This window comes from Simochromis diagramma, unplaced genomic scaffold (assembly GCF_900408965.1).
Source record: "Simochromis diagramma unplaced genomic scaffold, fSimDia1.1 OVJJ01000644.1, whole genome shotgun sequence".
Classification (NCBI taxonomy): domain Eukaryota; kingdom Metazoa; phylum Chordata; class Actinopteri; order Cichliformes; family Cichlidae; genus Simochromis; species Simochromis diagramma.
This window is the reverse complement of record NW_024387201.1, coordinates 1,644,943-1,670,980: the sequence shown is the minus strand read 5'-3', so window position 1 is coordinate 1,670,980 and position 26,038 is coordinate 1,644,943. Positions and strand designations below refer to the sequence as shown.

Here is a 26,038-nt window from a genome sequence, read left to right as displayed (position 1 = left end):
ACAGCACATTCCACGCAGGTACACATGGGCGTGCAAACAAAACACTGACTCCAACTTGTCATTGTGACTGACCATTCGATGCTCTGTTTAGTCCCATGGAGGTCAAGATTGGCACAGAGGCTAGCCAGCAGAAGGTGAGGGCCTGGGGTCCTGGACTGGAAGGAGGCGTTGTTGGTAAATCTGCTGACTTTGTGGTGGAGGCTGTTGGAGACAATGTCGGTACAACTGGGTAAGTGCCATACGCGGGCGTGGGGTCGGTCCTGAAAGCATGTGCAGATCATCTTCAGTTTCTTCTCTGAAACTGTTCTTCAGGTTTCTCTGTGGAAGGTCCATCTCAGGCCAAGATCGAGTGTGATGACAAGGGTGATGGATCGTGTGACGTGCGCTACTGGCCCACAGAGCCTGGCGAGTATGCCGTCCATGTGCTCTGCAACAATGAGGACATCCAGCACTCTCCCTTTATGGCTGAGATCGTCAACCCACCAGGGAAAGACTTTTACCCAGACAAGGTATGCGCCCACCCAGAGAGATGCACATGGAGATCATGGACGAGTCCATCTAACAACTAATCTTAACTGATGAAAGATTTTCATGACTGTTGCCTCAAGGCCTGAGATTATGGTGGGAGTGGATGGGTTAAAACGATTGTGTGAAGGCAAAGGGAGGCTTCCTGCACCAAACACTTGCTGCAGTTCTTGGTGTCAGAGGTGACACACAAGGTTTCAGGTTTTAGATGAATTACTTTTTCCTGTAGTGTGTTTGGAAAACTGCATTTTAATAGGAGACATTCTTTGTCCAATATTAAAAACTGATCTGAAACATGTCAGTGTGATAAATATGGAAAAAGATGGTAAATCAGGAAGGAGGCAGATATGTCTTCACAGCACTGTAGTGTGTAAATGCTATTCTGGCTGTAGTACATGTGGGTTTGTTTGTTTTTTTTGTCTAGGTTAAGGCGTACGGCCCAGGCCTTCAGAGCAGTGGACTGGCTGTTGGAAAACCCACCGAATTCACAGTCGATGCCAAGCAAGGAGGAAAAGCTCCTCTGAAAATTGTAGCTCAGGTATGTCTGGGTTTGTTTATGACCAAAAATATGGTAAATATGTATTAAATCTGAGTGAACTAATCCCTTGTCCTCTGCACAGGATGGTGAAGGCAATTCTGTGGACGTCCAGGTGAAGGATAATGGCAACGGCACGTACAGCTGCACCTACACCCCACGAAAGCCTGTGTAGCACACTGTGATGGTGTCCTGGGGAGACGTTAACATCCCTGAGAGTCCGTTCAGGGTGAGTATGCTCTGCTATGCAGGCTTCGCCTTTTCTTCTCACTGAGTCTCCTGAGTTTTGGTGTTTGTGCCCACAGATGAATATCGGAGCAGGCTGTCATCCAAACAAGGTGAAGGTTTCTGGGCCTGGAGTGGCAAAGACGGGCCTCAAGGCCTTCGAGCCAACATACTTCACTGTTGACTGCTCAGAGGCTGGTCAAGGTAAAGCTCCAGAAAACTGAGAGTAAAGCGCGCAAATAAAAGATCCGGTCAAAGCAATATTCCAAACAACAACATGTTTATGAACAGATATTATAGGAAATTTATTTCACCCAGCTGCTGTTTGAGGCTGTAGAGTGTTACCTATAACATGCTAACGTGCGAACCTTTGCCCTCGGCCATCAGGTGACATCAGCATAGGCATCAAGTGTGCCCCGGGAGTGGTGGGACCAGCAGAGGCTGACATCGACTTTGACATCATCAGGAACGACAACGATACCTTCACCGTCAAATATACTCCCCCTGGAGCAGGCAGCTACACCATCATGGTGCTGTTTGCTGACCAGGTGACTCTGAATCCTTGAGTATTTATATCAGTTGGAAGGCAGACTGTTTCCAGGACTCGGGGTTTATTGTAATGTTTGTCTTCCTGTTTGCGTTCAGGCTATTCCAATGACGCCCTTCAGGGTCAAAGTGGATCCTTCTCATGATGCCAGCAAAGTCAAGGCGGAGGGACCGGGACTCAGCCGCAGTGGTAAGAACACAAAGCCAGAGGGCGCTAACAAAAACAGGCGTGGCCACATTCGATTGGCTGAAGATTGAACGCTCAAAGGTTTGACGGTCAGTGTCAAACTGCATGGAACAACTCTTCATAGCTCTCAATGCTTTAACATCTGTAGCAAGAACATGTTTGACGAAACTGACAAGATTCAGATTAAAATCACAAGGATTTAAAAACAAGAATAAACAGGGTTAGAGCTGCTATGCTAATGGAAACAGGTCCTTCTGAGCTGTCATGTGACAGTCTGACAGAGGTAAGATGGCAAAGATGAGCCACATAATAGGATTTATTTGTACAAGTCACTGTTCCTGCTCATTAGCTTAAGATGTTGTCATCTGGGGGGGCGGGGGGGCTGAAATGAGTGTTTTGTGACAGACTCCTGTGGCATCCCAGAATAAATGTATGAAGCTGGATCACACTTATTAATCTCTTAAGAGTCAGACTGGTACTGCACACCTATAATCGTCACTGTACACTGCATATAAATAGACTTTATTTGAACTAATATAATTCAAATCAGTCATCAACTGCTTCAGTTAAATGCATCATTTTAATTTAGCTCAAGGTAGTTAGGTGTTATTTTACACTGCAGAAGAAACACTGTGCTAAGCTGGGTAGCATTTTAAATCTGTTTAAGTCTTTTATATATCTGCAGATCTACATTTACACATCTTAATCTTAGTCTTTTGTCTGCTGTGAGCTGTTACCCGTGGACCCTGAAGCACCCCGAGCATTTCCTCTAAGTTGTAAAAGTTTCCTGCTTATTGAAACGTGTTGATACAAAAGCTTGTATGACATGCTGGGTGATTACTTTTATTCTAATTAGACTCCCTAACCCAGTTGAATGCTGTCTTTCAGGCGTAGAGCTGAACAAGCCCACTCATTTCACCGTCAGCACTAAAGGAGCAGGAAAGGCAAACCTGGACTGCAGCTTCAGCGGCCCGACCAAAGGAGAGGCTGTGAAAGACTTTGAAATCATAAACAACCACGACAACACACACACTGTTAAATACACACCTGTGCAACAGGTGAGAGAAGAATGCTCCCACATGCAGTTGTGCTACGTTGTATCATGTGGCTTCTTATCAGAGCAGTAAAGCATTCTTCTGGCTGTTATGCATCATATTAAATGGGATTGTGTGGATCGCTCCTCTTTGCTGTGACAGGGTCCACTGGGAGTTGCTGTGACCTACGGTGGAGATCACATTCCCAAGAGCCCTTTCAGCGTCGGCGTGGCGCCCACGCTGGACCTCAGCAAGGTCAACGTGACCGGCCTGGGAGACAGTATGTACCTGTGTCACTGTTCTTGTCCAGCCACACCTGACAGCAAACCTCAGCCTATATAAAGCCTACTGTCTAACATGAATGTTTTCACCATGGCTTTCTCCCTTGCATGGTTGTCAGTATGTTGATGTGTTTATATTTAAAAAAAAAAAAAAAGAATCTAAGCTTTTCAGGCAGATCAGAAGTGTCAGTGTGTTTTCTTTGGTCTGTTCTTGCAGAGATGACTGTCGGCAAAGATCAGGAAGTGACTGTCAAGTCAAAGGGTGCTGGGGGTCAGGGCAAGGTTGCTGCCAAAGTGACTGGACCAGGAGGGAAACCAGTGTCCAGCAAAGTATGACACCAAATCTCCTTTCTTAACAGGACAATATAGGAGTCAATGTTTTTCTCTTTGAGTCTTAAACCAGTTTCATCCTGTTTTTGGTTTTTAATAAACATTTTATTTATCCTTATTGGTAAAATCAAAGTCCACTCCACCGCTGTCTTACACCTCCAGCCACTTATTTGGTCTCCCTGGAAGTTCTCCTTGGATGTTGGAGAACTCTCCCAGTATTCCAGCACTCTTTCAGTGCCACATATTTCTCTCTCCTCATGCCTCTGGTAAAGTCACGTTAATGTGTTTTTGTTCCAGGTGGAGCCTGGGCTGAGCCCAGAGACTAGTCAGGTGAAATTCATTCCCCGGGAATCAGGACCATACCAGGTTGAACTGACTTATGATGGAGTGCCCATCCCTGGCTCCCCCTTCACCCCCACAGCTTACCCTGTAACAGACCCCTCCAAGGTTGGCCACAAGCGCTGCTGGATCTTCTTAAACCTGTGTGAAGTGAATTGAATTAATTCAGCTTGACATGCTTGCAGATTGGAATCATTGATCTTTGTTCCGTGTCACCTTTCCTCTCAGGTACGTTGCTCAGGCCCAGGTTTGGAGCGTGCCAAGGTTGGCGAGACAGGGGAGTTCATTGTGGACTGTACAAATGCCGGCCCTGCTGAGCTGACTATTGAGATCATATCGGACAGCGGCACTGAGGCCGAGGTTCACATCCAAGACAACGGAGATGGAACCTACACGATTACCTACATCCCTCTGTACCCCGGCTCGTACACGCTCACCATCCGCTATGGTGGCCAGGATGTGCCCAACTTCCCTGCTCGGCTCAACGTGGAGCCTGCCGTTGATGCCAGCGGTGTTCTGGTGTTCGGACCAGGAGTGGAAGGCAAAGGTGAAATAACGTGTGTGTGTGTGTGTGTGTGTGTGTTCCTTTTTTGTGGGGCTGGTTTCTTCCTCCCATTATCACCATAGTCTTATTGATGGGAGCTGATCTGATCTGTAGATTATCGCAGAATTCAGATGAAATTGGGCCCCAGCTTGTGTGAATAACATTATGTGAAGAATAAAGGGAGCTGTGTGAAATGTAAATGACAGACTGGTCTCATTTTAAAGGACATATGAGCTTATGATTATATTTGGAGATAACCTGTGTACTGTATGTTCTGTCCTTTCAGGAGTCTTCCGTGAGGCCACTACAGACTTCACTGTGGATGCTCGCGCTCTCACACAGACTGGAGGCGACCACATCAAAACCCACATCAGCAACCCCTCAGGGAGCCGCACGGATGCCCTGATCACGGACCTTCGGGATGGAACCTACAATGTGGAGTACACTCCCTACGAGGAGGGTGAGTTAAAGTGCAGCAGTGGGTACAGTAACTGAGTGTTTTTTCTTCTTCTCCACTTTGAGTTGAGTGTGTGTGTTTCAGGCCCACACACTGTGGAAGTTTGCTATGATGGCTCTCCGGTACCAAAGAGCCCGTTCCGTGTTGCTGTGACTGAAGGATGCGACCCGGCTCGTGTTCGTGTGCACGGCCCTGGTCTGAAAGGTGGCACCACCAACAAGCCCAACAAGTTCACCGTGGAAACCAGGTGAGACGAGTTCATGGTGGTGTGTCACAAATCTGTTTCCTACTCCTATTGTGAAAGTCTTTCTTCCCCGTGCAGAGGAGCAGGTACTGGTGGCCTGGGTCTAGCTATGGAAGGTCCGTCGGAGGCCAAAATGTCCTGCACTGACAACAAGGATGGCAGCTGCAGTGTGGAGTACATCCCATACGAGCCTGGCACGTACAACCTCAACATCACCTACGGAGGACAGCCCATCACAGGTACTGAATACTGTTTTAGTAGTAGTAAGAAATACAACTGTGAGAAGAACATCCTTTTGAAATGTACTCCATCCCCTGTTGTTAAGCAGAGGCCTTAAATATCGTTTCCCTCGTGCTTGTTCTGAGCAGGAAGTCCGTTCTCTGTGCCCGTCAGCGACACAGTGGACAGTACCAAGGTGAAGTGCCAGGGTCCCGGCCTCGGCAACAATGTCAGAGCCAACATTCCTCAGGCGTTCACAGTGGATGCCTCCAAAGCTGGAGTTGCCCCACTGCAGGTCCGAGTACAAGGGCCCAAAGGTGATCTGGCTTCTAACATTTCTCCATCTATGATTAACTGTGTACCAGAGAGCTCTTAGAGGATGTTAAACTTGGTATTTGGCTTCTGTGTGTTCAGGTGTGGTGGAGCCTGTGGAGGTTGTGGATAACGGTGACCAGACTCACACAGTCAACTATGTTCCTACTCGAGAGGGACCCTATTCCATCAATGTGTTGTATGCTGATGAGGAGATCCCACGCAGGTAACTCTCAGGCAGTGTATCAGCCTAAATATGCACAAATTTTAATCCATTTCCTAATATCTAACCGTGATGATCAATGTCTGCCTGTGACCAACACAGAAAACACAAAACGATGTTAGTTTTGTTTTTCTGAATAGAACCACATTCAAAAGCCAGTAATAAATCTTTGTAGTTCCTGCATTATTAGAATGAAGTACCTGAAGTCTGGCTGGAATAACTGTGCTGTCCGGGTGATCTGTATGCTTTACCATCTGTCTGCATGGCTGAATTCGGCTAACGACACAGCTCGTTTCATCAGGCTGCTAGTGAAACATCTAACCCGCCCGTGGTTTACTCGGCTCTGTCGATGAGACTGTATCCCACAGCCAGTCCTTCTCTCTCTTTGTCCGCCCTTACAAGGTGAAGGTGCTGCCCACCCATGATACCAGCAAGGTGCGTGCAAGTGGATCCGGCCTTAACACCACTGGAGCGCCCACCTCTCTGCCAGTGAAGGTCACCATTGATGCCAAAGATGCAGGTGAGGGACTGCTGGCAGTGCAGATCACTGTGAGTGCATGGACCACACAAGCATGGAATCAGAGCTGCGATGTTTAGCTAACGCTTTGTTTTCTCCTGAAGGACCCAGAGGGGAAACCCAAGAAGCAGATATCTGTGACAGCCATGATGGGACCTACCTGGTGTTTTATGTGCCAGACATGACTGACAGATACACCACTCTCATTAAGTACGGAGGAGACAAGATCCCTTATTCACCCTACTGAATCAGGGCTCTGCCCACCGGAGATGCCAGCAAGTGCACCGTCACAGGTATGTCCAGGACGGGCTGCTGCAGTCATAGACGTTGAGTTTTGTTATTCTACCAACTCAGTCGGCTGTACTGCTGATCAGTGTCTCATCTCAGCAGGAATAATTAGTGAAACGTATTGTGTAGAATACTGACACACAATTATTTCCAACATATCTGATTGTTATCAACAGTATATGCCCCACATTTCCACCTGTTGCTATTAAAATCCAGAGTTCCTGCAGCCAGGAGAGGTCAAAGGGTTTTTACTCAGAGCCACAAAACGTTTCTCTCCTCTCTCGTGCAGGAATAGTTGCTCATACAGGATTTTATATATTACAGAATGTTGCACAGTTCTTTGAGCGGTGCAGATTTACAAATGGGTAAATACTTATAAATGCGTCTACAGAACACAAGGATTGAGCGCTCAGCGTGTCTTTGAACTGAAGAGTCAGGATCTGGTATTTAAAGTAGAGCGTTGAGGAAGTTCCAGTTTAATCAGTCAGCTGTAATCACATGCAGAGCTTCTGGTTCTGAAAGTGAAGCTTGAATGTTTTCTAACAGCCAGGTAGGACTACCTGCTTTGGTTCTTTAAGTCACCTGATGCATGACATCAGTGAGTTTGAGCTCAGATGATAGAAATCCTGTTTTTGGTTTTTATGAATTAGTCAAACATACATGAATGAGACACTCTTTGGTTAACTACAATGGCAACGATTGAAAGTCTTCCTACCCACCCACACCTGAGGGCTCACGGACATTTGGCTCCACAGATGATTATGTGAGTGGTTTGTTGGAGGTCATGTGATCTAGAGTGCCTCTCAGTGTACCTGCTGCTCGTATCTCATCAGTTTTTTGTGCATTGGTATGTGGCATTTCTCACGCTGTGCTCCTCAGTTGCACCCTGCACACTCCTCACTCAGCCCGGCCCCACACACACACACAGACACACACACACACACACCGCCCCGCTTCACCGTTTGTTTCATCCAACTGTTTGGAGCACAGTTATTGCCACCTGTCACCTCCACCCCACCTGACTGTCTTTTATTTGTCACTTTTCTCTGGCTCCCTCGCTTCTCACCGTTCCTACTTTCAGTCTCAATCGGCGGTCACGGTTTAGGTAAGCCTTTTTATCATGTAGAGGACCTTCTGTTGTCTTTTTTCTCAGCATGGAGGATAGTGGCACCAGCTTTCAACAGGACATCCCATCCTTTTGCTTGTTTCTCTTCTATATTTCACTTTCCCAGACTTCTTTTTTTTTTTTTTTTTTTTTTTTTCTCCTTCTCCTCCCCCGCCTTCAATCTCATTTTACGCTTCCTCTCTCATAACTGTGTGTCTCCATTTTATATTGGACAAACTAATGGACTAACAGAGTAGGTAGAAAGGCATGGTGGAATGGCACTCTGGCTAATCTAGCTTTCTGTTCATACATGGAAACTGTAACTGTTATTGGTAACAATATATGAGCGATGGTAATAACGTGACTAGATTAAGCTTTAACCTGGTCTTCTGGTTGTGGAATGTGCATGCTGAATGTTGCGTCTGGCAGTGCGTTTGTGTCTGTGTAAGAAACGACTTAAATGCATTTTATGATTTTTATCTGAAGGTGCCGGTGTTGGCCCAACTATCCAGATTGGCGAACAGACGGTTATCACGGTGGACGCCAAGGCTGCCGGAAAAGGCAAGGTGACGTGCAGCGTCTGCACGCCAGAGGGGGCGGAGCTTGACGTGGACGTGGTTGAAAATGAGGATGGCACATTCGACATCTTCTACACGGCGCCACAGCCTGGCGAGTATGTGATCTGCGTCCGCTTTGGAGGGGAGCACATCCCTAACAGTCCGTTCCAAGTCACGGTGAGTGATCTGCACGTGTAAGCCTGCTCTGCTAGAATCTCATGAAAACTTCTCAGTGTCAGATACAGTTATCAAGAATAACCCTCAACTTGGAGAAGCAGAGTTCAGTCTTAAGCTGCATCCACAGTGAAAGCAGGCTGCAGCTTGAAGCTGGTGACACGAGAATACAAAGTCACCGACATGAGATGATTATGGGCGAGATAACTGACAGGAAGTGGGCCCAAGATAAACTGTCCTCAAATTCTAAGCAAGCAATTTAAGTGAGCACTAATAAGGGCTGTCCAAATTGACGTGTTAGTGTGGATTAATCCGTCATCACAATGAAATTTATTTTATTGCAATTAACCCATCTGGAGTGCAGAATCACTCAGAATCCCTGAAATGTTTCTGTCGACACATTTCTGCGCTCAACGCTGGGTTAGTCGAGCCCTGCTGCTAGTAAGAGTGACAGAAACCACCGACTGAAGAAAACGCATACACAGTCCGAGATTCCAGAGCCCTGATTTAATGTTTTAAAGTCACACATGTTGTGTTGCTGTGGAAGTGGGTCCAAAAAGCAGCTTTGGTCAGCATGGGCAGAGTGTAAGCACGTTCTGTTTTTCCGGCTGCAAAGGTGGACGTGGGAGCTTTATAGGACAATGAGGAGGTGCAGCTTTTGTCACACCTGTATTGGCTTAATTTGTCATTGCTCAGCCCCTTCATACTGAGTACTCTCAGTAAGATGGTGTAGAGGGGCGGGGCCTTTATGAGGACAGATTTTAAATTCAAATGAGCAGCAGCTGATGTAGACGTGGTAAGAATTAAAAGTTGATGCAGAGTGTTTGTGTTGCTCGTCGGTACAGTAACTACTGAGCTGGTTGTTTACCAGCAGTTACAGGTTTGTCAGAGCCCTGGACCACAGATGCTTTCAACTACTTCCCCTACAGAGGCTTTGGTCCTGACGCCTGCAGCCGTTTCTCTAAATCACTTTGACTGCCGTTTTAATCCGCTCCAATGCCTTATCTTTTTCACTCTCTCAATTCCCTCCACCATCCCTACCTACACCCTCCAGGCACTGGAAGGAGCTCCATCAGACCAGCTCATGCAACAGAGCCAAATGCCCCAGTACTACACTCAACAGCCCTGGGTATCTAAATCCTCAGCCTCCAGTCTCTCGGCCTTCTCGGCTTCAGTTTTGCTTCTCCCTGTTGTCCCTTTGTCGTCTATGGCGCACATGGTCTCCTTTCATCATTGTCTGCTGTGTCTCATTGCAGGTGTTTATCACTGAGAGGGTGCTTTCTCTTGTTTCTCTCTCCAAACAGGATGCCAGGGACACATGGACGGTTCAGCAGAGCTGCATAATGTTAAAGTTCAGGGTCCAAAGCCTACTGTATGAGCTGAACAGTGGTTTCCTTCGTAGCATGGGACCAAATTATATATTTACTCAAGCATTATGCAGCCCTTGTGGACAGTGCTCCATGTCGACCTGGCTTCAGAGGGGGGGAAAAGGCCATTTTGAAAATCCTAAATTTGGCCGTCCCAGCTACTCCACGTTTTTCAAAATGGCTTTCCGATGTTTTGTCCCCATCCTGCTCTTGCAGCTTGTCCGTACCATCATCCTGACCACGGTCGCCATTATCATTCCATCTCATAGTCTCATCCTCTGTTCATTGTTGGCGTTTTCCTCTTCCATCCCGCACTGTGTTCACTTTGTGTGACATGTTGTCACTGTAACCAGAACGGTTGCCACGATCTCTTAACAACCTGTGATCTGACTGGTGCACTCTGTCTCTCAGGCAACAGACCGACCAATGGGAATGAACGGGCTGGATGTGGCAAGTCTGAGACCGTTTGACCTGGTGATTCCATTCACCATCCAGAAAGGAGAGATCACAGGTAACGTCTCCTTTATAAACGCGTAATTTGATCATAGTGATGTGTGTCATTGTGTGTGTCATTGTGTTGTCCTCTGCTTCAGGTGAGGTCCGAATGCCATCGGGCAAAGTGGCTAAGCCTGACATCACAGACAACAAAGATGGCACGGTTACTGTCAAGTACGCTCCCACAGAGGCCGGGCTGCACGAGATGGATATCAAATACGACGGCATCCACATCCCTGGTATCTGCACACATTTAGGACTGTGTGGGCTCTAAAGTGCACTGAGAAGATGGTTTGGACGTGCGACACTAACCGCTCTGTCTGCCAACAGGAAGTCCCTTGCAGTTCTACGTGGATTACATGAACAGTGGTAATGTCAGTGCCTATGGGCCTGGCCTTATCCACGGGACTGTCAACAAGCCAGCCGTCTTTACTGTTAACACCAAAGATGCTGGAGAAGGTGGGTAACAGTTACACCTGTGGAGTGCAATTATATTGGCTATGACTTACCTGCCTCCTCAGATTTGAACACATGTGACGCCCGCTGATCATCTTTGTAGGGGGTTTGTCTCTGGCCATCGAGGGTCCGTCCAAGGCTGACATCAGCTGTGTGGACAACCAGGACGGAACCTGCACCGTGTCTTACCTGCCAGTGCTGCCGGGAGACTACAGCATCCTTGTTAAATACAATGACAAGCACATCCCAGGCAGCCCCTTCTCTGCTAGGATTACTGGTAACTCTTTCTAAATCAGAGTAGACATCCATGCAGCCCACACACTACAGTAACGTAGTTCCTCCCTTCCTGCTGGATCTGGAGATGTTCCAAGACTACATGCCTGGAAACTGAAACGATAAAAATCCAGTTAATTTAGTAAGGATACGTGTGTGTGAGCCGACAACAGCAGCGTTGCTGTTAACACATTTTTATTGGCTTTCCCACTGCTCCTGTAGCACACACCACCCTCTCCTCCAGTCAGGTGTGGGTCGGCCTCCCCTGAACCCACTGCTCCACCCCCTCCCCTGCAGCTGAGCCACAAACCGCACCCCCCCACAAAATGATAGAAAAAGTGCATTTATGCCATTAGCGTGTGCCCTAACAATCACTACTGCATCTCTAGGTGACGATTCGATGAGGATGTCCCATCTGAAGGTGGGCTCGGCTGCAGATATTCCACTGGACATTGGAGAGCTCGACCTCAGCCAGCTGACAGCCTCTCTTACAACACCCTCAGGGCGAGAGGAGCCCTGCCTGCTGAAGATGCTGCGTAACGGTCACGTTGGTGAGTGTGCGTCTAAGTTTGCTAAACAATGAGTCATCAGAATATTTTATGGTTCCCTAAGTAAGACGGGGGGGATGAAACGGGCTGCATGCTGGTTGGCGCGTTGTTAACCCTCCTCTGTCTGTCTTAGGAATCTCCTTTGTTCCCAAGGAGATTGGTGAGCACCTTGTTAACATCAAGAAGAACGGTCGTCATATTCCCAGCAGCCCAATTTCTGTAATGATCAAGCAGTCAGAGATTGGTGACGCGAGCCGTGTGCGTGTGAGTGGACAGGGGCTGAGCGAGGCCAGGACCTTTGAGCCTGCAGAGTTCATCATCGACACTCGTGATGCAGGTATATCCTCAGTGAAAGCATAGATGCTGTCATTTTATTTTTACAGATTCATATTTGTCATGCTCATCTTTGATGCATTAGGCTACGGTGGCCTGAGCCTCTCCATTGAAGGCCCCAGCAAAGTGGACATTAACACTGAGGACCAGGAGGATGGCACCTGCAAGGTCACCTACTGCCCCACTGAACCAGGAAATTACATCATCAACATCAAGTTTGCTGACCAACATGTGCCAGGTGCTTACATGAAACAGTCGGATTACAGAGGAGGCACATGTTTTGGTTTTGTAAAAGTGAATTTGTTCATGTGTATACACAGGAAGTGCTTTTACGGTGAAGGTAACAGGGGAGGGCAGAATGAAGGAGAGTATCACCAGGAAGAAGAGGGCAGCATCGGTTGCAAACGTTGGCAGCCAGTGTGACCTGAGCCTGAAGATCCCAGGTGAGACGAGCAGGAACTCGTATTTAATTCTCCATCTGTGCTCGGGTGTAAAGGGGGAGGTTACAGCCTTCTCACGGTTAGGTTCTCTTATGCAGCTGACGCTAGGTGATCCTCATGTTTGTATGTCTACATCTGTGCGTCCTCAGAGATCAGCATAGCGGACATGACCGCTCAGGTGACCAGCCCCTCTGGTCAGGTTCACAAGGCTGACATCATGGAGGGAGAGAATAACACCTACTGCATTCGTTTTGTGCCCACTGAGACCGGTGTGCATACAGTGTGTGTGAAATACAACGGCGTGCATGTGCCTGGGAGCCCGTTCCAGTTCACTGTCGGCCCCCTGGGTGAGGGTGGCGCTCACAAAGTGCGTGCTGGAGGGCCAGGCCTGGAGAGAGCGGAGGCTGGAGTACCAGGTTGGTGTGGTGTCTGGGTTGTGAGTGCAGAATCCAGTGTGTAATTTTACACTGTATAGCTAACTCTGTTTTGGGTGTGTGTGTGTGTGTGTGTGTGTGTGTGTGTGTGTGTGTGTAGCGGAGTTCAGCATCTGGACGCGGGAGGCTGGGGCCGGAGGGCTCAGTATTGCTGTGGAGGGGCCAAGCAAGGCCGAAATCGCCTTTGAGGACCGCAAGGACGGCTCCAGTGGGGTTTCCTACATCGTGCAGGAGCCTGGTGAGAAGAGACAGAGCCTGTGCTGCACACTGAATCACATTTCTAGTTTATAGTGTGGTTTTATGCTTCAGTCGTACTCTGACCCTGGTCCTCATATGAGTGTGTGCGTGTCATCCTGTCGCTGTTTTGTGCTTAAGTGACACTCTCACTGACTCTCTGATGGTTCCCCGTGTAGGTGACTACGAGGTGTCGATCCGCTTCAACGACGAGCACATCCCCGACAGCCCCTTCATCGTCCCCGTGGCTTCGCCGTCAGACGATGCCCGCCGACTCACTGTTGCCAGTCTTCAGGTGAGGCTCTGAGACACGCACACATCCGTATGCACACACCACCAGGCCACAGTACACCGCATTGCAGCAGCAGAGTGTTGGTGACTTTTGTGCTAGATCATATGTAAAGAGACCAGCCTTTTATTTCTTTTTACTGTAGCAGCTCGGTGAGGGTTTTTGTTTTTATGTTTTGAGCGTGGATACCTCTGACAGCAAGTCAGCTGTAGTGGTTTGTTTTGCATGCACTGGTAGCAAAGGTACAGACATAGGATCACCATCAGCTGCTGCTGCTGCATTGCTGGGCAGTGCAAGGGCTTCTGGGATACGAAAGGACTGTGTGTGTTTCTCGTGCCTCATTCTAAAGGCTCCCAACAGCCTCTCGCCTCTGAAAGTCTTGTGGGCGCTAAAGGGTTAAAGAGGTTTAACATGGGCTGTTCTTCCTGTTCATTCACCCATAGAGCCATGTGTCAGTGTCGCATCATCACACAGGCCTTTGTCATCACTGCATACATGCGTGATACCAAGACGCTGTGTGGACGTAGACTTTGGGTAGCACGACTCCAAAGTACCTGCTGCTCACTGAAAGCATATCGCGCGTTCTCTAATGTATTACAAAATGAATGGTCAGACCACCTACTAGAAACACTTGCAGGAATCTTCATGTGCACACGGATGTGCACAAGCAAAAATATGATGCATGCACACCTTTTCACTGCACAGCCCTCCTCTTTAGCCTTGTTAGCGACTTCAGGTAAGCTATGTAAGAGTGGTGGTTATGATGTGGTGACCTTTTGCTGACTTGCTGTGAGCAGCAGAGGCATGGGGGTTAATTTTGTCCTTCGATGCAGTGTTTGATTCTGTGAGTGTGTTGTTGAGCAGGAATCGGGTCTGAAGGTGAACCAACCAGCGTCATTCGCTGTCAGCCTTAACGGAGCAAAGGGTGCGATTGATGCCAAGGTCCACAGCCCGTCAGGAGCGCTGGAGGAGTGCTGCGTCACTGAGATTGACCAAGGTAATCTCAGGAAAACCAACCCTAACCCAATCAAAGCACTTGCTAAGCTGATGTGATGCATTAGACTGATGTGCCTTCTGTTTGATAGATAAATATGCAGTCAGGTTCATCCCCAGAGAGAATGGTCTCTATCTGATTGATGTGAAGTTCAATGGAAGTCACATCCCTGGTAGTCCGTTCAAGATTCGAGTCGGAGAGACCGGCCAGGCCGGAGACCCTGGGATGGTGTCTGCATACGGACCAGGACTGGAGGGAGGCACGACAGGTAGCACTTTCACCCTGAGTGCAAATCAATGAAATTCCTTTGCCTGTTTGATGTCCCCTATATCCTGCCTGTCATGTGTCATTTACCTCCAGGAACATCATGTGAATTTGTGGTGAACACGAGCAACGCAGGGCCCGGGGCTTTAGCGGTCACCATCGACGGGCCTTCCAAGGTGAAGATGGACTGCGTGGAGTGTCCCGAGGGTTACAGGGTCACGTACACCCCGATGGCACCCGGCAACTATCTCATCTCCATCAAGTATGGCGGTCCTTACCACATTGTGGGAAGCCCCTTCAAGGCCAAGATCACTGGTGAGGAGGAATATTTTCATCATTATTTTATTAAATGTAAAATACTGTAATGCCTTCAGCTTTAACTCGCACTCCTCTTCCTCTCTGTCTTCTAGGTTCCAAGCTTGTGTCCAGCCACAGTATGCATGAAACCTCCTCTGTTACTGTAGACCCTGTGACCCGTGCCATCAGCTGTTCTCAGCAGGGCGCTCCTATCCAATCCGATGCCAGCAAGGTTGTGGCTAAGGGCCCGGGCCTGACAAAGGGCTTCATTGGTCAGAAGAACAACTTCAGCGTTGACTGCAGCAAAGCAGGTGTGTAAAGCTAGGATATGCATGAACAGAACACAGGTCAGAGCGATATTCAGGATCAGATGTTGTATTTTGTGGTAAAGTCGTAAGTATGACAATAGAAAATCCTGCTGTGTGGCAGAGCTTTCATATGAGCTGCTTTCACTTGACATTTAATCTGTTCCTGCAAATGGACATCTGAAGGGAGGCCCGTACTGCCAGCACTCAGCGATGGTAGTTTGGTGAAGCTGTTGTCAGGACTCGTCTCTGAGGAAAGGCTGTGCTTGTTTTAGCAACGCAACAATGGAGGAATTCTGCACACCTTTCAGCAGTGTGGCTGCTTCTGCACGACACGCTCTGGGGCTGATTCTGATCTGATGCAATCACTCACCTGATAACATCTTTTGCAGGTCGTAACATGCTCTTGGTTGGCGTGGACGGTCCTAAGGTCCCATGTGAGGAGATCCTTGTGAAACATCTGGGGAACCGCATGTACAACGTGAGCTACCAGCTCAAGGAAAAGGGAGAGTACATCCTGGTGGTGAAGTGGGGCGACGAGCACATCCCCGGCAGCCCCTACCACATCACAGTTTAAAAAAATAAATAAATAAATAAAGCAAAAATCCAGCTCTGCAGATTAGAATTGTACCACTGTTTAAAACGACTTTCTCCAGTTTAAGCCATCATTGTGTACAGCTCCACGTCCCTCCCATGTTACCAATGACTTCATTAGTGTTGCCCTCAGCCAGATTCCAGGATTGGATATTTTAAAATTCCATTCAAAGTTCAGTGCATTGAATATTCCTTTGTCTACAGTCAGTTGCTCCATTTTCTGTTTTCATTCTTCTGCTAAACACATTCAGTAAACTTGGGGACGAGAATGACGCACCTTTTCATTATTACTGTAAGCTAGCAGTCAGTCGTGCCTTAGGCGATTTTCAGTGGATTTATGAGAAGCTAGTGTAGCGCCAGTAGAGTCTGGCCCCCTGCTTTGGATGGAAGTTACTGTTTACACTGGAGGAGCTACTCTGACATACACACAGTAAATAATGGATTCACTCTGATATGAGCTTCTATGAGAACACACGCATGTCTGTTCATTACACCAGAGTGTTCATGATGCTCTGTTACTAACCCAGCTGTTTTACCTGCTGCTAGTGTGATCCAGGTTTAGCCACTGCTGTTCTTAGTAGGGAAGACGCATTTCACAGTAGCTTGCTCGTCATCCCGACACTGCTGCCTGGAAATGCCACTTCCTCGGTTTTTTTTTTTTTTTTTGGTTTTTTTTTTTTTTTTTTTTTGGAAAGCGTGCCACCAGTAATGGCCATCCATGTCCATTAGGTTGTAAGAACTCTGATAAAGAGCCCGATTCCCTGGCATGAAACGGGAGTGTGCAGTGGCTCACTGCCTTTTATGTTAAAAAAGGGAAGTTTCCAAAGTTGTGCTTAACAGAAGGGCTGACAACGACAATGATGATGGTGTGGTTCATCGCGTCAGAGGGAGTGGACAGATGCTTGTTTTTTGTTTTTTGTTTTTTTTGGTTTTTTTTGCTCAGTGTTTTAGATCTCACCAGTTTCCCCTTCAACAACACCCACCCCTCCCTCCTCCCCTCCCTTTGTCCTTCCATCTCCGCTCTGTGCCTAATCTGTTTCTGAACAAAAAAAGAATCTTGTCCAAAATAAAAAGGCTTTAAAAATGATTGTAAGACAGTATTTTGATACACAATAAAGTTGTCTAAGTATTTTTCTGTCATTCTAATGGTTGTCTCATTTCTGTACATCCATCAACTCTCTTCCGCTTGTCCATTGTGTCAAAGTAACTGAGGATAAAACAAGGAGATTTTAATTTTCTGGTGTTTTGTAGCAGACAACCACCTCCACCCGTGTGTGTGTGTGTGTGTGTGTGTGTGTGGGGGGGGGGGGGGGTGTTTTTTTTTTTTTTTTAAGTTTTTTTTTTATTTTTTTTATTTATAAATATTAAATGTATTAGGAAGTCACAAGCAAAAGGAGAACACACCATGGCACATTTAAACAAGGGCAAATAATTTATTATTGAAGTAAACATCAAACAGAAGCTGTCAGTTCAGCTCTGAGGAGCGGGCAATCATAATGAAGAAGTTTGAGTTTTAAGCTGCGATTCATACTTTTGGCCACCAGATGTCACTAAAGAGGGCAAACTCTTCGGTGCTTCAGAAAGCTTCACTCGGCCATCACTACATGTTAAAAACACATCACCCTTGATTAACGCAGAGTAGTTTGGACCCGGAAGTAGGGTTCATACGGCATCACTTAACAACCGGTTAGCTGTTTGGCGGCTGTTGAACTAGTTTGGTGAGATTCTGGCAACATACATTTAGGGTTTAATGGATCAAAATGAGATTATTCAAACTAAAATTGATTTGAATCAGGAAACTGATACTTTTAAACCCATCCCTACAGTAGCGGTTTTTGATATGGGTGGTTGCCCGGGGCATCATGGTGGGGGGCGGCATCACGGGCATCGGCAAAAAAAATATAAAATTGCTGGTTCTCATGCTCCCTCGACATCAGCCAGCGCATATTGGGAATGGCATAGGCACCGATCGGTTTTCTATCGCCCATTTGCTGGCAGTAAGGGCGCCCTCCGTTTGCAAGGTGCGCCTGCTGCTTGTGGCACAGGGAGGAGAGGGCGGGGGATTCTCTGGCGTTGGGAGCAGCATCTAATAACTAGGGCTGGGTATCGTCACTGATTTCTAGAATCGATTCTGATTCACAAGGTCCCGAATCGATTCGATCCACGATTCGATTAAATTCGATTGATTCAATTCGATTTGAATATGGGAAATTTTGACAGTCAAATATTATAATTCAGATCAGTAAATTTACATATTTTTGTATCTATAAAAAGGAAGCTGGCACACGCAAGACTTTATCAAAGGTGTGAGCGTCACAGCAGAGGCCTTTTTGTCAAAGTAGCTGAAGATAAAACAGAAAAACATGAAGGTTTTCCTGGCCAAAAATATTCTGCAGTACATCAAAAACGAAAGAAAACCATTAATGAACATATGAACATTACCTCTGACGTTATAGCGGTTTTATTAGAGACATGGCTAAGCGTTTTGCATTTTGCATAATTTTAAAAAGTTTAAATTTGTTCAGTAATGAAACTCAGAAATTAGGTTTTCTTTTCAGAAGTACAGTATGTAAACGGGGGAAATAACAGCGGCCGACAGCGCTGTAAACAACGGTAGACGTGTGCATAACAAGCAAGCGAATAATGCAGAAAACAGTACAGAGAGAAAGAGAGAGAGCTGTGCATGAAGTGTGGTGGAAGCAAAACAGTAAAAGTCAGAGGGAATTCATGACGATGTTTATGTGAAGCGTAGTTTGGATCTTCTTTTGCTGCTGGTTCAGTCAGTTTTATTTTTATTGTTTGGAGAGAGATAAAACTAACAGCTTCAGAATCAGCACAAAAAGGGCGTGAACACAAAGCGCGGACCGGCCGACAGATCAGAATCAGCGAGCTGTCGGCTTTCAGCCCAGACCGTGTCCGTGCCATCAGGTGAGAAAGTCACATCTCACTGATTCTGATCAGCGGGTCCGCGCTTTGTGTTTACGTCTTTGTGCAGAATCCGTGTTCCTGCTCACATTTACTGTCATAGCTGTTTGGTGGTTGTTAAAATTTTGCGAGATTTCACCTGAGATTCTGTCATTTCGGGCAAAATAAATTTATATTAAAAAAATCGATTCAGGATTTTAATGAATCAATTTCACGTTATCCAAGCCAGAATCGATTTTAATCGATAAATCGATTATAAAAACCCACCCCTACTAATAACCAACTCGCAAAATAAAACAAAATAAAAACAAAACAACAAACACGAAAACACCAGACATTATGATACAGACTTATAATTTTTATAATTTTTTGAAATTCTATACCCGAAAAGTGAGCGCCAGAGCCCTCAGTGCGCATGCTTGCTGCTGAAGTCAAAGTAAACTTTATTGTCATCTCCACTACATACAGTCCAGTATATACAGAGACGAGACGACAAGGCTCCAGTTACAGCAGTGCAAGTAAACAAACAGTAAATATAAGAAGAGTAAGAAAATAAATATACACTTTAGGACTGGGGTAAAGGGATCAATAACAATTTAAAATTTAGAATTTACAATTTGATGATTTAAAGTCTCACATACAATCCGTCGATAGGGGGGCGGCTGCTTCCAAATAGAGCACATTTCATTCATAATGATGTAAATCCAAGTCCATTATGTATTCATGATTTGAATCCTGGGTTGTGTGAAATCCCAGAAATAAACCCTAGACAAAGTGAATCTGTGAACTAAGGTGTAGGTCTATTAGGTTATGTTGTGGTGATCCTCGAGTTGGGGGATTTGTGTTCATACTGTAGTGCAAAATTAAAACCAATGTAAGATGGACAAGAAAAGTTCAAAGCCATCAGGTGCTGAGTTTAGAAAAAAGAGAAAAGAAGAGGAGGAGAAGCGAGCAAAAGATACAGGTGAGCAGATGTGTCATTGGATAATGGCAGGTCATCCTGAAACATCCTGAAGTCAGAATCAGAATACTTTTCCCTTAGGAAATAATGTGGATCGCCACTGCATCACTGCCACTGCATCCCTATCCCTTAACCCCCCAAAATCCCATGCAAAACAAGGTGGCAGTGTTTCAGCAGGATTTTACGGAAGGTGTCCGCTCCAGGCAGCCGGTGTTGTCAAGTGAATGTTAGAAATAGTTTCTTATTGCCAGAGATGGGCAGTAACGCGTTAACGCGTTACTGTAATCCGATTACTTTTTTCAAGTAACGAGTAAAGTAAGGGATTACTATTGCAAAAACGGTAATTAGATTACCGTTACTTTCCCGTAAGAACGCTGCGTTACTGCATTACTAAAACCGTGATTTTTTTTGCCTGTCACATGACAGTGACGGACCGCTGCGGCGCACCTGCACCAGGGTAAACCTCCACCTAACCTGCTCCTGCTTTACAGGTGAAAATAGAGCGACAGGACCGCTAGTCTTTGACTTAATTTATTTTCTGCTGTGTTTTAATTGCATCTATTTGAAAGAGTGAGTGTAAACACAAAAAATATATATATTTTATGTGCTGGAATGTGCAGAAATAGGTTTAAATATTAAACAAATTTCTTCCAGTAAGAGAATGTTGCATATAGTTAAATTTTTGCTTGATGCATAAAGTTAAAAGATTAAAACTAATAAAACAAGTTTTAAAAAGAGACTTTTCCATTTGATTACATTTTGTATGATGGATTATGCAGAAAAAGTAGAACTGGGCTGAAAGATCTATCGCTTTATCACCTATTCAGGTTGTAAATCGTGTTTTTAAAAAGTAACTAAGTAACTAAGTAATTAATTACTTTTGAATATAAGTAATCAGTAAAGTAACGGGATTACTTTTTGGGGGAAGTAATCAGTAATTAGTTACTGATTACTTTTTTCAAGTAACTTGACCAACACTGCTTATTGCTAACTATTCTAAAACGGTAGTCTCTTCTGGCTGTCAGAATAAGTCGGTTATGTATAATAGTAACATAATTTTGAAAAAGCCAAATACCAGCTTGAATAATATTGGACAGACTGGATAATGACTATGGTTCCCATTTTGTAGTTCAAAGTGGTCTTATGCCAAAATAAAGCCACGCCCTGTTTTTACCTCTAACGAAATACTTTGAGGACTGACATCGTAGCTGTTTATTTGCATTCTTCTGATAGTTTAACTTCATAAAGTTAAACTATCAGAAGAACACCACTGCAATCGGGAAATATTTAGGTATTAATGTTTCTCCCAAGCTTGCAGATCTAACTAAATTATACCATATCCCACTTTTAAAGAAGGTAGAAGGCGATCTGGCTAGGTGGAAATGTCTACCCATATCACTCATGGGAAGGGTTGCCGCTATAAAAATGATGGTCTTACCAAAAATAAATTATTTATTCTCAATGATCCCAACTAAACCGCCACAAGATTGGTTCAGATCTCTAGATTCATGTATGTCCAAATTCCTTTGGAAAAATAAACCCCCACGTATAAGCTTAAAAACACTACAAAAGACCAAGGATAAAGGAGGATTAGAACTACCTAACTTTCAGCATTACTTCTTAGCCAACAGGCTTCAGTTTATCTCAGGATGGCTAAAACATACCCTCTTAGATGAACCTTGGCTAGATGTAGAACAAGCACTTTGCAATAATCTAGAGATTTCAGATCTACCATTTATCAGCTCAAACATCCAACGACATGAATGCTTTAAAAGTATCAGCATCAGCTCTTCTCTGACAGCATGGTGGGAGTTTCTAAAATTGACGGAGTCTTCATTAATCCCATGCAAACGTACACCTATCTGGAACAACCATGACATATTACAAAACAATAATATGATAAACTTTTCAGATTGGAGTGGTAAAGGAATCAAATATTTAGAACATATACTAGAAGGAACAGAATTTATTTCATTTGACAGATTAGTTACACAATATGGGATCAACAAGAAAAGATTTTTAGAATATCAACAAAAATTAAATCCATATTAAAAAAGAAATTTAAACCGGGTCAAGTTGAACTACAAACACCACCAAGTGTGGTTCAATTTCTTACTCTTAAAACCCCCAAATTATTATCCAAAATATACAAAATGCTTTCTAAAACAGATGAATCAATATCACTTCCTATTGCAAAATGGGAAGCGGATTTATCAGTTAACTTAGACCTAAACTTCTGGTCTCAGATTTGCTTAAAAACCTTTCATCTAATTAGAAATCCCAGTCTTCAATTAATTCAATACAAAATATTACATAGAGTGCACTATACACTTTATGTAATATGTTCAAGATGGGCTTTACGTCTACCAACAACTGCTCACACTGTCAAACCAATACACCGGACAATTATATCCACGCTCTTTGGTTCTGTCCACCAGTTCAGAAGTTTTGGCGCGAGATATGTGAGGACTTATCGAAGTGTCTGAAATGTAAGTGATAATGTCACTACAGATAAGAATATAGCCCATATGGTTTTCACTGCCCTATGCATAGCCAAGAAAACAGTCCTCATGAACTGGAAAAATAAAAATAATCTTAATTCTAACCAATATAGAAATTATCTATTAGATTACATTAGTCTTGATACAGCCTCTGCCACCACATCAGATCAATTGCTCTAGGCTCCTTTGATTAGTTCCATCACCTAGTGGGGGTGGGGGGTCATAGTTTGGTCCCACCTTCGCTGTTGTGATTGGTGTGGGGGTAGGGACAGGCTTAGGGCGTCGGGGGGTTCCCCAGGAGCATCTTCCTTGGCGGGCTCAACCCGGGGTAGCGGTCATGGCCTATTAGGGGCTCTGTTGGCTCTTAGGTGACGGTTTCCTCGTGGCTGCATGCAGCGGGGCTAGGGGAGGGTCTGTGCTGACGGACGTGGGTTACTGACCTGGTAGCCTGGCTGCCCCTGGGTGGGTCCGGGACGGGCGTGAGGTTCTGGGGGCGCTCCGTCTCTGGGCTGGGGCCCTGGCCGGGCCTCGGGGGCTTGGGTCCTGGTTGGTGTGTTGCCGGGGTTGTGTGCGGGTGTCTGTATGGGGGCCCGGCCCTGGCGCAGGGTGCCGCCAGTGTATCGATCCACCTGGGGGGCTCTTCAACTGGTGGGGGAGGTTGTTACACCTTGCAGGAGCTCTCCTGTCTTCAGGAACTCTCTCTGCAGGAGGGGGAGATACAGGAGAGGTGGAGGAAGATCTCAGCCTGGGCGTCTATTGTCTTGTGTAGTCTGGAAGATGAGTGGATGACGGGGTGGGTACAGTTTTCTCTGTGGTGGGGTCAGGTGGGCTGTCCCGGGCTCTGTGGGGCCGGGCGGCGCCCTTTCCCTGGCGGGTTGCAGAGTATGGGGGTGCCTACTGGGGTCAGCGGGGGAGCTGGCCCCAGGGAGGGGTCACTTGCCCCTCCCTTCCTTCCCTCCCCATCTCCAGCTGCCTCCCTCTTCCCGCTCCACCACAATCACCCACACATGCAGGGCCTTGGGGTAAAGGTGTGTCACCAGGGTGCAGGGGAGGCATACCCCCTCTGTCCCCTTCTGGCTTCTTGTGCCTCAATTTTATCTCACAACTTAGACATTCACATTACTCACACTCTCATAACACATACATATAGGATCTTGGGGGTGGGCACGCTACACGGACTCCAAAAGACCATCAGGGTGTACACCTCACCCCTGGCGTCGTTGCCCACCTCTCAATTTTAAATACACGTAGACATTGAGGGCTATCAGGAGGGGCTATGTGCTTACCTGCTGCTCTCTGGCAGGTAGCTCCATGCCCTCCTGGGTTTTAAATGCACCTTAGAACACACATGCACCAACACTACATATGAGCGGGTGGAGGGAGGTTTTGGAGTCTTCTCTCACCCCCGTTCTCTGCGACCTGCTGGAGCGGGTGGCCAGGAGGAGGAGTTGGCCGTCCGACTAGGGTCTGGAGTGTGGGGCCTGCATGCTGCTGCGGAGTCGGGGCGCTCTGCTTCTCCCCCCCCCCCCACCGCAGGGAAAAAGGGTAACACCACCTGGGTCTGGGTGCAGTTTCCCCCTCCAGGGGCAAGGGTACCTAGACCCGGTTCTTAGAGTACGCTTGGGGAGTGTGATTGTGTGTACAGTAGCTGTGTCCCAAAACGTCAGCTGCATCCTTCGGAGGACCCGGCCTTCGCGGTCTACGTGGGCCGGGTCCTTCAAAGACCGAGAAGGCTGGAAGTGTGAGGCTGTGAAATGGGATGGTCTAGCCTTCAGATTTGCGTCACCGCTGTCTCGGTGGAGTCTAATAAACTCGCCCTCTGCTCCTTGCTATCTAAAATATAACAGGACACTGGCGTAAATTCTCGACCGTCTCACACTTCTGTTTAACGTTTATTCAGCTGTGTGAAGATCCCGGAGGAACCCACTCAATGGATTAATAAAGTTTTATTTAATCTAATAATCTAATAACTTTGATCTCAGCCAAACCGATTTATTCCAGAACAAATAAAACACCCAAAAAAGGCAAACAATTACATTTTTAAGTTATCTGAGTGACTTATATCATGTTAAACCTGAGTAGCGAAAGAGCGGGGGTCTGAAAACGATGAAGCCGGGAGTCCGCTGCTCTCGCCGGCTGGAGTGACCATTGAACCCCCTGGCTTGCTATCGAGCTGGTGGGTAACAGACGTCTCTGAAAACGTCGGCACACTTCTGCAAATATGCGATGTCTTGATAAACCAAGCAAATATTTGTAATTTACACAGCTACTTTCTTGCCTTAAAATATGTTAAAAGTTTATTTTGTGGCCCAGAAAGATTAATAAGAGTAATTTTAAAACTTAGTAGTGGCTGCCATTGTTGTCAGCTGAAATTTGGCTGGGCCGCGCTATGAATTCTGGGATATGGTGGGCCACGAAGGACACACCCGACCCATCCTTCAAATTCGGGGAAATGAAGGACGCATTTGTTGGCCGCATTTGAAGGAGTTGACGAATTGGGACAGCCTTTGTCGCCTGGCTGTGACGTAATCGGCCTTCAAATGCGGCCTCCGGAGGATGCAGCCGACGTTTCGGGACACAGCTATAGTCTCTCTATGTCTGTCTCCACGTTGGTTGAGTGTTGAGTAATTGCATATGAGAGCATGAGGGTGGGAATGGATGTTTGTATCTGTGTGTGCCTGTATGTCTGTGTCTATATGTCAGGTTGGGTATCAGACGCCACCTCTCTGGGGACATCTCAGGCCCTCTAAGGTATGGAGGCCTATCTCCCCCCACCACTTCCCCTGCCAGTGGCAGACGCCCTCAGACATCGGTGCGTTGGTGGTTCTTTGTGTCCGGGGATGGGCGCCCAGGTACACACTGGCTCACTCCTTGGTGGCTGCTTATCGGGGCCTGGAGCCTGGGGCTCGCTCGGGCCACTTCGGGGGTGGGGCGCCCTCGGCCTTTCGGCCTGGGGCTCGGTCACTCAGGCACAGCTGGCTGCCGGCGGAGCTCACAGGCACGTCACTGCAACCCCCCCCCCTGGCTTCTGCTCCGCGGCTGCTGAGTGACCCCTCATCTGGGACTCTCCTCAGCTCTTTCTGGGATGGTGGCGCGGCTGCCCCTTCGTTGGTCTTCCTTGGTCTCTTGTGTTCTGGGGGCCTCTGGATGTCTGGAGTTTTGATCTCCTCCATACCTGCTTCATGCCCTGGTGGACGGGGCTGTGGCTCCCCACACCCTCTAGCAGATCATTACATGAAGCAACCTTTTAAAAACGAACGCATCCATGCTCACAGGTGTACACATGGGTGCTCACACACACAAACTACACCCTTTTTGGCTCCTACCTCAAAGCAATTTTCAATTTCAATTTTATTTCTATAGCACATTTAAAAGTCACAGGTACAACAAAGTGCTTCACAGACGAGCCATACTTGCAGGTTTACAGCAAAAGAAAACAATTAACAACAAAGAAATACAGTTATAGGATGGTAATATTGCAACAAGCACGAACCGGGAAAAAATTAAGCTAGGTAGTTTGAAAGGCAAGCTTAAACAAATGGGTTTTTAACCGTGATTTGAAAGATTGAATAGTTTCCGACGCACGGACAGCAGGCTGTTCCAGAGTTTTGGTGCAGCAAAAGCAAAGGCACGATCCCCCTTCGTCTTTAGTCGAGACATTGGTTGCATTAGGAGCCCCTGATTAG

The 26,038-nt window shown here is 46.5% G+C and overlaps 1 protein-coding gene across 1 annotated transcript; it reads left to right on the top strand.

Annotated features, from left to right (window-relative positions):
* The first annotated feature begins 97 nt into the window (after nt 1-97).
* On the top strand, nt 98-17,105 carry LOC120745960 (filamin-A-like). The gene is given in 39 exon segments (XM_040051186.1): nt 98-229; nt 313-509; nt 950-1,063; nt 1,146-1,289; nt 1,366-1,489; nt 1,673-1,833; nt 1,931-2,021; nt 2,907-3,076; nt 3,215-3,332; nt 3,551-3,663; nt 3,961-4,110; nt 4,231-4,549; nt 4,833-5,006; nt 5,088-5,250; nt 5,326-5,486; nt 5,616-5,783; nt 5,881-6,003; nt 6,393-6,550; nt 6,623-6,644; nt 6,647-6,811; nt 7,888-7,911; nt 8,398-8,645; nt 9,697-9,771; nt 10,421-10,520; nt 10,603-10,743; nt 10,835-10,963; nt 11,064-11,237; nt 11,623-11,784; nt 11,915-12,118; nt 12,200-12,352; nt 12,435-12,557; nt 12,704-12,970; nt 13,089-13,226; nt 13,402-13,517; nt 14,376-14,508; nt 14,597-14,773; nt 14,866-15,084; nt 15,180-15,377; nt 15,764-17,105. Coding segments are annotated over 39 exon segments (5,817 nt in total). The 5' UTR covers nt 98-213; the 3' UTR covers nt 15,949-17,105.
* Nucleotides 17,106-26,038: the final 8,933 nt, after the last annotated feature.